The sequence below is a fragment of the Berghia stephanieae genome, chromosome 2, assembly GCF_034508935.2.
Source record: "Berghia stephanieae isolate SIO BIC M18660-M18661 chromosome 2, UCSD_Bste_1.3, whole genome shotgun sequence".
NCBI classification, from domain to species: Eukaryota; Metazoa; Mollusca; class Gastropoda; order Nudibranchia; family Aeolidiidae; genus Berghia; species Berghia stephanieae.
In genome coordinates, this window is record NC_088361.1 from 40,652,502 (window position 1) to 40,664,829 (window position 12,328).

The 12,328-nt window shown below is 43.5% G+C and overlaps 2 protein-coding genes across 5 annotated transcripts in view; both read left to right on the forward strand.

Moving 5' to 3' along the window:
* The first annotated feature begins 2,713 nt into the window (after positions 1-2,713).
* LOC144964878 (uncharacterized) overlaps positions 2,714-12,328 on the forward strand; it is a 70,608-nt gene continuing 60,993 nt past the window's right edge. For 3 of the 4 annotated variants that reach the window (XM_078899609.1, XM_078899607.1, XM_078899610.1), the window contains exon 1: positions 2,714-2,778. The gene's annotated coding sequence lies outside the window, so the exon portion shown is untranslated. Of the gene's footprint in view, positions 2,779-8,211; positions 8,231-12,328 lie in introns of those variants that run through there. The other variant, XM_078899608.1, reaches the window with a different exon arrangement.
* On the forward strand, positions 4,322-11,481 carry LOC144963939 (uncharacterized). Its single transcript, XM_078897882.1, has 3 exons — positions 4,322-7,564; positions 9,427-9,537; positions 11,437-11,481. The coding sequence occupies exons 1-3, from the start codon at positions 4,322-4,324 to the stop codon at positions 11,479-11,481; spliced, it is 3,399 nt and encodes a 1,132-aa protein (XP_078754008.1).

Consider the following 12,328-nt stretch of genomic DNA (forward strand, 5'->3'; position numbering starts at 1 on the left):
TGATCATTTATTTTTTTGGACGAAACAGCTTAAGATCATTTGAAACAACAACAACAACAATAACAACAGAAAATAACAACAACAATAACAACAGAAAATAACAACAACAATAGTAACAGTTCAACTGTTCTATACAATTACAATTAATAACAGTAATAATTTTGAAGTTGTCAGTTGTCAGCTTCCGTGTCAATTTCCCAGAAAAGTCCAGTTTCAGATTAATTCGTTCTTCAATATGGATGGGCACCAATTTATTGAAGTATTCGAGTACTAATTGAGTTCTCACTATTAATGCACGCAAGGTACTTATTGAGGAATAGTCACACGTGTTTCAAGATAATATTATATATTATTATATTTGGGGTTGGGGGGGGGGGGGGGGGGAAGGGGTACCTATATGAAATCAAACGAATACCTCCTTTTCACTGTCAGTGTAAAGCTACTCTTATACAATCAAATATTAAATTGTTGAGGGCAACAACCACCGCACAACGGGATTGGGAGTCCGATGTAGAGGATCACTCACGCATGTGCTAAGTAAGTTTTAAGGGAAATCTTCATTCGGAACAAAGGAAACTATATATATATATATATATATATATATATATATATAAAATATATATATATATATATATATATATATAATATATATATATATATCTTCCCCATTGGACTGATGAAGTCGCAAGTTAATTTACCATAATGCGGTGCACAGACTCGTATAATCGTCTGGCCAACACCTGTCAATTTCACGAAAGCTAGCATAATTCCAAGATTCAGCTTTGTGATTTGTTTCAATAGCAATAACGCTTTAAACGAAGAACTTATCAATTATAATGTAACAGTTTATCACACTACATCATCACCGACGTGTACATGTATGCAGGTCTGACACCCGAATGCAATTATGAGCCTAGTTTAACATTGTTGTAACGGACAATATTTTGCGCCATTTTTTAAAAAAATATTTCCGTTACGACAATAAGCCCAGAACAAATTGGGAAATCATACCTGCAAATAAGCTCACCACTAATGCACCTTCTCATTGTTAATCGGAGGGTTTAGCATGTCGCAAGTGGATGAAAAGACGAGACAAATGTCTATTCGAGAGCCGTAGGGTATTTCAGTGCGTTTGCAATGTATGCATTACATTCATTCTTGTCTTTATGGACGAGTCATTTGCTTTCTGGGGCCAATGAAAGGGTTGCATTTCTATTGAGGGTAACCCCGACATACCCATATGATATTAATGAAGAAGTTTTTTGATCAGCCTCATGTCCAGAGTCCAGATTCATTAGTGACACAGGTCCATAGGTATGACACAGTTATAACAGCTGATCGACCCACGGGAAATTCCTCTTCGTCGGACGTCTTGTCATTTAGTATCATGTAATGGTGACGCCACTGACCGTAGCTATCGTTAACTTATAGCCTGACACTGACCAAAAAATTATGTCAAAAGACAAGTCTTTGGCCGCAACACCCCCCCCCCCCCACACACACACGCATGACAAAAAAAAAAAACAAAAAAAAAACAACAAAAAAAACAAAAACAAAAACAAAAACAAATCATGAGTCATATTCAATTGTTCAACTGATGGAATCACCTTGTCTCCTTGAGCTCTACTAACGACAACTCACTAGACAAACCTAAAAAATGACGTCAACCTATAAGTCCTAGAAGTTTCTAGTTAACGATGGCTACGCACTGACTGCACATACTCACATACGCACCCATTGGTGTGTGCATTTCACCTCAACAACCACCAAGCCCACAAAAAACTTAACATCAAGTGGAATGGCCAGACACTAGAGTACAACTACCACCCAGTGTACCTCGGAGTGACGCTTGATCGGACTCTGTCCTTCAGAGAACACGTGAGGAAGACCAAGGCAAAAGTGTCCACACGTAATGCCCTCCTTGGAAAGCTGGCAAACATGAACTGGGGAACTGACCCTAAAACTCTAAGGACCACAGCATTGGACCTCAGCTACCCAACTGCGGAGTACTGCTCAGCTGTATGGGCCCGATCATGCCATGCCTCCAAGCTAGACCCCGAGCTCAACAACGCCTGCCGGATCGTAACGGGCCAGCTGAGAGAAACACCATTACCACTGGTCTACCGTGCAGCAGGAATAGTCCCACCACACATCCGGAGGGAAACCCATGCCCAAATACAAAAATACAAACAGGAAATGGACCAGAGACACCCCCTTCATGACCACAATTGCCCCAAAAGCAGGCTCAAATCAAGGAAAAGCTTCCTCACAGTAGAGAGCCTTCACCCAGACCACTCAGCATTCTTCCGCCTGGACAAATGGGTAGAATGGGACAAGACAGCAAACAATGCCCTCCAGCCCCCAACAGAAAGCTCCCAGCAGGCATAGACCTCAAGAGAAAAGACTGGGTGGCGTTGAACAGAGCTAGAGCAAAGGTGGGAAACACCGCCACCAACCTCTTTAAATGGAAAATCTCACCGGGCACTGAATGCCCATGCGGTCACCCCAGACAGACCATGGACCACATCCTGTCCGAATGCTCGCTGGGACCTCACTGCACCAATGCTGACCTGAGGGAATGCGACCAGACTGCCCGGGACTGGCTGACTCACTGGCGCGACAAGATATGATATGATGGTGCCCGCTCGCACACCTACAAAAACAGTTCGCGTTACGTATGTACTTACTAAGGGCAAGTCGTAGTATTGAGTACTGGTATCGATCAACGCCCATCTCTGCCTTTTTTCAGTCGTTCAGTCATCAAACATTTCCTGCAAGGCAAGTATGCTGTGGAATATATCTATGAATAATGAATTAATTACGATCTTTAAGTATTGCGAATCTAGCTGGACTTGACTTTTTCTTCTATCCAGGCAAAGGCATAATATATTATAATATTCATATAAGGCATAATGGGGAATTTCGAGAGGGGTGTGTCGTCAGTCAGGTTTTCATCTTCCTCAAATTATGTAATTAAGCAATATTTAAATCAAATGAGAAGACTTCATTAATTTCACAACACTTTTATTGTATTACTTGATATTTTAGCTATTATGGACTCTCAATTTGTTCAATGTCCAATTAATATAAGATATTTAAATTGAAGATAGATTTCATTCTTATAAGTATAAGTAGCTATAGCATTGATATTTTTCTAATTTCGAAAACAATTTGCTGAGTTGTTTGTCCTTTGTTGACGCCATTATTACTTACTGTGTTTCCCATCAGTTTCAATATTTCAAGTGATGACAAACATGTTTCATTAGGTATCTTTGTTTGGGTTGAGGTTTATCTCATTTTGTTTTATTTTGGATTTGTCATTCAACTTGATATTCTTTTCAACGCATCTGTCTTTCGGACACGTTTCTTTAGATTTTTGTCATGGTCCTTATCTGCTTCTTCTCTGGTGTGTCTGTGTCTTGCAACAACAATATAATTGGCTACATTTATGCAGCCATCCAGATTTTCCATAGCCTGTGCGAGATGTTTTTGAAATATTTCTTTGGAGACTTTAAGACCGAAAGGGTGCCTGGTTCAACTAACTTGGAACCCGTTATCATTGCTCTCAATTTACTGGATTCCTTGTCTAGTTTTATATGCCAAAAGGCCTCTTTGATATCCAACTTAGAGAATACTTTCTCTCCGGTGGATCATATGACCTTGTCGCGGTCGGAGGGCTTGCGTGTCTCGATGATCGTAAGTGAGAGGCCAGACCAAGAATGATCTACAACGGTCAGCATCATCAACAAGGAAGGAAGAAGGGAGGAAATCAACCGTCGAGTTCAGCTTCCCCTAGTCCACACCCTTGGGTGTGGGTGTTGTCCACGACGTGGGGGAGGGGTGAAAAGGGACTGACTCTCTACAGGACATCCTTCCGGATTCCCAACTTAGACCATCTGACCACAGGTAGATGGAGCTCGTCATCGGGGGACCGACATCCATCTAAGAGAAGGACACTCTGAGCAAAAACCCGGACAGATGGAGTTCGTAAACGGGGGACCGCAATCCATCTAAGAGAAGGACACTCCGAACAAAAACCCGGACAGATGGAGTTCGTAAATGGGGGACTGCAATCCATCTAAGAGAAGGACACTCCGAACAAAAACCCGGACAGATCGAGTTCGCTAACAGGGGACCGCAATCGATCTAGGAGAAGGACACTCTGAAGCAAAACCGCCACTGCCTTGTGGACAGACCTTGGATGGCCAAAGGCTAAGGAAGCAAATCCTGAAAAACAGCACGCCGAAGACAGAGCAGCGGGGCTGGAAGGCGCAAATATCACAGGAAACTGGAAACTGCCACTGCATGCATAAATCCCAATATGACACGTCACAATGGTCAAATCCGATATGGTGCGAGGCCCGTGGAATCCCGCAGGACGGGCCTAGTGCCGGGCCTCAATGGCCCACCCAAGCGATCTGGTGGTACCTTGACTTCATCTTGCGGAGCCAGGGGAGGAGGATCAAGGTTGCATGCGACTGGAACACCAGACACAATTGGAGTTCTCCAATGGAGTGCTGGGGGCGTTGCGGGGAAGAAGATGGCCCTTGAAAAGAGACTCAAAGAGCAGGACATCAAAATTGCCTGCATTCAAGAAATTCACCTCACGGAAAACGTGAGATTTGCCATCGGAGGGTACCAGGTAATAGGGCATGATAGAAAGGATAACAGGGGAGGCGTGATGACGTTGGTAGAGGACGACTACCCCACCGCAGGCATAAAGGTTGATACACAGGAGGGATCAGAAATACAGCAAAGTAAAGTATGTGTCGGAGGGAGAGAACTCCTGATTTTTGACTGCTGTTGCCCACCAGGCAAAGAGCTTCGTTTGGACAAGATGGAAGTCCAGGAGGGGGGATGTCTGGTGCTGGGGGACTTTGACGGTCACTCTCGGAGCTGGGGATGTGGAGATATGGACAGGCGTGGTGAGACAGTGGAAGGCTGGCAAATTGAGGCAGAACTTCAACTGTTGTATGACGGTGGGGATGGGAACACATATTTCTCGGGAGCGTGGAGAACCGCATCTGCCCCAGATCTTGCGTTTGCCACAGATGATGTGGCAAAGACGGTAGATAGGGCGGTGCGGCCCCGGCTGGGTGGTGGCGACCGTGGGCCAGTCGTCGCGGACCTCTGTCGTCGGGGTGAAAACAGGGCACAGGCTATCCCGGAATGGAGCTGCAGGGGAGCAGGGTGGGAGAGCTTTGGGCGACTTGCAGACAGCCACTGCAGAAACATAGGCTGTGAGGCCGAGAATGTCAACAGGGGTGCAGGGGAGCTGACAGGGGCCATCCTGGAGGCGGCAGGGGAGGGTGTCCCAGGGGGAGCGGGAGAAAATTATATGCCACTCTGGACAGACGATCTTAGTCGGTTGAGTAGTGAAGTGTCGGAGGCAGGGGAGGGGGCTGAAGCGGACCCCTGTGGTGGCAGTGTTGCAGCGTATGGGGTGGCAGAGGCTGCCTTTGAGGGGGAGATGGCGGCGGCGTCCGGAGTGGCATGGAGGGAAGGGGCGCATAGCCTTAACTTCGAGGGGGATGGAAATGGGCTTTGGAAACTTGCAAGGGCCCTAAATGGAGAGCCGAGTCACTGCGCCCCTCCCGCTTTGGAAAAAGAAGGAGAGCTTGTCGGTCCACAGCAGGCTGCGGGCCTATTCATGGAGCGGTTCAGGGGAATTAGTGACAGCACGATGGAAAAAGAGCTGAGGAAAGGAGTTGAAAAAGAATGCAGAAAACAGGGAAAGGAACTCGGGGAAGCCATGGATGAAGTGGTGACAAAGAGGCTGGCTGTGGGAGAGCTGGAGGGCTCTCTCAGGGTGTTGGAAGCAGAGAGATCGCCGGGGCCGGACGAGGTGGCAAGTGAGATGCTTGTCCGTCTTGGAGGGACGGCGAGGAGGGGGCTATTGCGGCTCTGCAGCAGCACTTGGAAGGCTGGTGAAGTGCCAGATATTTGGAAAAGGGCTTTTGTTGTCCCGGTTGGGAAAGAGGGAAGGCAAGCAAGTGGGGCCGCAGGTTGCCGACCTGTGGGTCTTGCGGGCTGCATGTGCGGGCTGGTAGGGAGAGTTGTCAACTCCAGACTGATGTGGTGTCTTGAAAACTGTGGTGTGCTTGTAGATGAACAGGCTGGTTTCGGAGGACACAGGAGTACTGAAGGTCAAGTAGCCTACATATCCCAAGAGATGGAGGACTCGTTTCGGGATGGAAGGAGGGAAGTTGTGGTATGGGTGGACTTTGAGAGGGCATTCGGCGGGGTGTGGAGGAAGGGTCTGGTATGTAGACTACAGAAATCAGGAGTGTCCCATAACATGCTCAGCTGGATACAGGGCTACCTAAAAACAAGAAGGGCGGGAGTGACAACACAGGGTCACAAGGGTAGAGAGGCAAGGCTGAGGCATGGAGTCCCACAGGGTGGAGTGCTGTCGCCTACACTGTTTCTTCTCTGTGTAAATGATATAAGAGAAACACTGTGTCGGGGAGTGAGAGTGTCGATGTGCGCAGATGACCTAGCTCTGATTAGTTCTGACCGGGGCTTAATCAGGGCACAGCGCGGGATGCAAATCACACTGGATGGTGTCAAAGAATGGACTGACAGCTGGGCGATGAAAATAGGTGCAGTGAAGACAGGGTTCACAGTGTTTGGCCTCTCCCCAAAAGATGAAAAAGCAAAGCTACGTATTGAAGACCATGAATTGGAAAAAGACGACGCACCAAAATACCTAGGAGTCCATTTTGACCCAAGACTGACATGGAAAAGTCAAGTCAGCAACAGTCAGAGAGTTGGGGTAAAGCGAACACAACTCTTGAAAGAACTGGCTGGAACAGCTTGGGGAGCTGGCTCCGATATACTGAAACAAACTTACACAGGATATGTGAGACCAGCGCTAGAATACGGGATATCTGCATGGGGAGACTGCTCCAAAACTCAAATGGAAAGGCTGGACAGGGTGCAAAACAGCAACATGAGGATAATAACTGGAGGAATGGGGTCGACACCGATGCATGCAATGGAAACCATAACAGGACTTGCATCTCTGTCGGAAGGAGGGGAATCGAAAATTTTGAAACAATACACAGACGTGAAAACAATGACGGATCGGCCTCTTCGCGCTAGAGCGCAACAAAAGAAAACTAGGCGGCTGAAAAGATCACACTTTATTGAAAGAGCCCAGCAAATTGAGAAGGATCACGAGCTTGACGAAATAGTGACCCAGGGATGCAGGGCAGATATCGGAGTGCCAATTTGGAGAAGGCAAGATCACTTGAAGGTCAAGACGTCCGTTGGTGACATTTCAACAGAACAGAAACACGGCGGGGAGGTCGGGAGGTCTGTGCGGAAGTGCATGGATCAAGGCTGCCCTGAAGGAAAATGGACAAGAGTCTATGCCGGTGGTTCATGCAATGGAGAACGCACGTGCGGGGGCCTGGGGGTGCGCATCGAGTACACAGGTGGTCAACGAGGGGAGATCGGCGGACCGGCTGGTGCTCGCGCTTCGATCTGCAGGTCAGAGGCGGATGCAGTCCGTGGGGCTGTTTGGCAGATCCTCTCGGAAAGTGAAAAACCAAGACACGTGGTGATTTTGACAGATGCTAGGAAAATTCTGGAGGATATAATGATGTCCTTTGCGGATGATATAGACACCTTGGTGGAAGACCTCATGAAGCTGGGCAAGTTTACCAACATTGTACTGCAGTGGATTCCAGGACACTGTGGGATACTTGGAAATCAGATCGCTGACCAACTGGCAAAGGCAGGCAGTCGCATGCAGCAACCCTCCCCAACGTACTCAACAGGAGAAATTAACAAAATGGCCAAATTTATCCAGTCTCAGAGATGGAGAGAGAAGCACCCAGAATACAACATGAATGACCCAATCAAGGTGCTCGACAGAAAGGAACAGGTCATCATCTTCAGACTGAGAACTGGACACAACCAGTTAAAGGAACATATGTGGAGGATGTCCAGAGCAGGTGCCTCTGGACAATGTGACTGCGGACTTGAAAATGAAAATGGACATCATGTCCTAATGGAATGTCCAAGGTACAACCAGTTGAGAAGGAACTTCTGGCCTGACCCAACCCCATGCTCAAAGAAGCTGTACGGCAGTGAGGACGACCTCAGGACCACTGTGGGCTTCATTCACCAGACCGGACTGACCATGTGACGTGACGGGAACGAAGAAGAAGAAGAAGAAGAGAATACTTTGGCATTTTGGAGTTTTGACAGGACGTCATGAAAAGTAAAAGTTAGCAAATTGAAATGTTCTCAGAGTAAGGCTTTATTAAGTGGTTGTGGATTAATGTACAATCTTATTCATCCTCCACTTTTAGTTACAGTAGCCATTCGATTAAACCAAGGCCATTTTTTTTTGTGTTTACCATTTCCCCCGATTGACATGCCGATCATACCGATTTCCCCAAGTGATCATCCTCTTCCACCCCTCTTCTCAGGAAAGACATTCGCATATTATGTAATCATAATTGAAGCAGAATTGTGTGAATAATCTAACCATTAGCATCTGGGTCCCCAGTTGGGAATAAATGTAATATTTGGTCGATTGCAGCCAGTTTGTGATTGGCAAACTTAACTCTTTAAGATTCAGCCCAACAAAAACCAACAATGGCCAAATATTCGTGGGCGGGGTAGTCAAGACTGGCCTCTGTCAGTAAAATCCAATCGTTGTGAAGGAAATGACAGGCTTTTCAGTTTTGATTTTTATAAATTTGCGACAAAAAATAAAACATGTTGTAGAAATTGCGATTTCGATCCTATTTTATTTGCGGGGGTGAAAATCATTGACTTTGTACATTGTTCAGTAAAAATTGGGGGAAAATTACGACTTTGGTGATGAAAAATTACTTTGATGACAATTACTGTAAACTTTAAGAAATATTATGAATAATTTATAACTCCCTTATTTATAGGCCGATTTTGTCATTTGTGGAATCAATTTTATTGTAATAGGAGCTTCAGAGTTATTTTTTCTGATACGAAATTATTACTTTGTATTATTTAGCACCAAGAAAAATGGTAAGTTAATAAAAATGTTACCCTCTTTGATCTACCGCCACCATCTATTTGTGTAGAATTGTGAATCAAGCATCCCAAAGTCTTCGACCAATTACATGCTCTCTAACCGGCCAGCCAAAACAAAGACACTACTAGTCGTCAAGGGATTATGCTATATTGTTATGCAAAAAATGTAACACCTTTTTGATAGGCCTAATAGCTAAAATCTAAAAGTAAACTAAATCAGTTTTCGCGCTGCTACCAATGTTAATTTATATGACCAGTCAGTAAAACATTAATATTGAACATGAATGAGAGGTCAGGAGGAACCAGTACTTATCAAACAAGATCAGATATTTTATTAACAAAACAAAACAATGTCAAAAAGACTGTTGATGACTTCGTGTCCTGTTTTTATGCCAACAGGGAGAGATCTACAAGGGATGCAACTCTAGTTATTTTTATACTAAGACAAATCTCATTAACACCAGAGAGCATATTTTGTTTGGAGCTACTGATAGAATTTCTGAGGCTTGTGTAAAGCAAGAAAGCAATATGTTTTCATATTTATTATTGTCTGGTGTGCTTGTAGATTGTTGTCCTTGATTGTCCAATTCATCTCATCTTTTTGAGATTTTGTCCACAAAGTAACCTGAGAAGTTTTCCACTAATTGAAGCGGACAATTATAGGGAGGTAATATTATTGTTGTTGATGAGTCAGCTCTTATTAAGCCATTTATAATGTTAAACAATCCTTTTGAACTCTTTCGTTTTTCAATTGCACTCTTTACATGATTTATTAGTTGATTGTTTTTTAGTTTTATAGATCTGTCGATGTATTTCCTGAAACCTGCCACTGTATTTCTGCTTGTCTGTTGATGTTTCGCTTCTCTTGTATCCTCATTGAACCATTCGGTGTTTGGTCGCATGGTGATGGTTTTGGTTTATAGTGGTGTAAAATTATTTAAGATACTAATTTAAACTTCTGCAAATGTTGCAACTTTTTGCTCCTCATCGGTTACTTAATTTTTGTTTTTGAGATTGGATGTTGCAATGGCTTGTCACAGTTTTTCAATGTCGACATTTTTAATGCTGTGCTCTGCTGGGCCGTCGTGGTCTAATGAAATAGATGTTAATGATAATTATACTGTAAATCAGTAAATCGAATGTGTGTGTCCGAGTTCATGAAGGCTCGTCAATGAGCTGCTTTAGATTCAAGGAGTTAAGATTATTCACAGACTGGATCACTGATGAATGAAGCTTGAAATCACCTAATATCAATAATATTGAAGTCTGAAGAACAAGATTTGTTGAAAAATCACTAAAATCACTTAGAAAGTCTACACTGTTTTTTCTTGGTGGTCTATAAAAATATATGCCATTTTATTATGCTGTTCTTGTATTTTTACTTCAATTACTTCCTTTTCAAGTTTTGAAATGTTGCCTATACTTTTTATTGGGATGCTTCTTTTGAAAAGAACCATAATACCATCACCTCTTTTCTCTTTCCAACACTTATTTAATTCTGAATATACTAGCTGTATACCTCATAATCAGGGGCGGTTGCTGGCTGTTTATTTAAGGCGGCAAGGATCGAAAACATTCTCTCACTTTACTCAGGTGTAAAATGAGTACCTGACCAGAAGCAGTGTTGTCTGTGTTGGAGGAAATGTTATCTCACCCAACAGGCATCATGTCTCGTCTTCATAGGAGCCCTTTTTCAGTGTCTTGAGCTCACTCAGTGGATATTGCGCAATATCAATGTTCTAGTGGGTTTATTTTTTTCAGAATGTCTATATATTGTGTGTAAAAAAAAAAAAAGGGGGGGGGGAGGGGGGGGGGGCATGTGTGGTTTGAATTTTAAAGAGATGTACTCCAGTAACTGGCATTTATGATGGGCATATATTATGTAAAAGAGGTCCATTTGTCGATTTTCCTGTAGAGAAAAAATTGTATATCACCCGATCATTGAAGTCTATGGTTCCTTTCATAGTTGTTTCGGTATGGATTGCGATACACGTCTCTGCATTGAGATTTGTGAATATCATTTTTAAAAAAAGAACAACATGACAACAGCAATTAGACTGCCATATAAAATTTCTTCCTTCGAATTTCAACTGTGATAACAGTCATTAATAGAAGGAATAGAAAATCCAACCTCACTGCACTACTTATCTACTCCAAAGACAATACAAAACTACAAGTTGAACTGCTATGTGTGTCGGGTTAATGGACTGGAATTCTTATTTATAGCATCATGGGGCTCTACTCTGTGAATGATTTGTGTAATATTCGTATTGATGACTAAAATCCATTTAAGTAAAACGAATATCAATAAAATGTATATTTATTGTTATTTTCTTCATCCGTATGTTTTGATTACAACAAACCTGTTCTTTCAATGATAACACTGATATGGTTTTGATTTCTCCTAAGTCAGGTCTCAAGGTGTGCAAAACTAAATTTGCCGGTCTGACCTAGTTATTTTAACAGTAAAGAGTATCAGTTGTTTGTGGTGGGAAGTGAAGTGGATAACCGTGGTTTTAAAACAGAAGAAAACAGTCTTTTATATAAAATACTTGGGCGGCCTGTTGACTTTTTGGCTCATGGTAGCCCCCATACCCCACCCTTAGCTCATTGTTGCATGTCATCTCGCCTCGCATGGGGCAACAAGAAAAAGAGAGCAGTCTGTGATGATGCACAACCTTCGTACAGTAAGGTACAGGTACCTATCATGGCTAGTAAGGCAGGAGAGATGCGCGAGTGTTAACGACAAGCAGCATATGCAAAAATTGAGACGAAAAGAAGTATCTGCTAAATTTGAAAAATATAGGGCAGCTTAAAACAACTTCGCTCAATAGACCGACCACCAGTGCTCATAATTATGATGAATAGCAGCATTGGTAGGCAGGTAGAATAGAGGTAAAATGAAAGGTTATAAAAAAAACAAAACAAAATTACGAACAAAGAAAAACCAAGCAAGAAATAAAAAAACAAACTGTGAACCATTATGTTGGGCACCATCCACATACTGTGCTTAAAGCACAAGATCTACATACTGTGCTTAAAGCACGGTATCTACATAGAGAGAGAGAGAGAGAGAGAGAGAGAGAGAGAGAGAGAGAGAGAGAGAGAGAGAGAGAGAGAGATGGAGAGAGAGAGAGAGAGAGAGAGAGAGAGAGAGAGGGGGGGGGGGGCAACACATGTTTTGACTTCTGACGTCTACTTTCTTATGTATACTAAAGTGCCATTGTTATCATATAGGATGTTTTGTGCCTCATGTGTTTTTAGGGTTTTATGAGTTGTAGTGGTAATTAGTTGAAAGTTT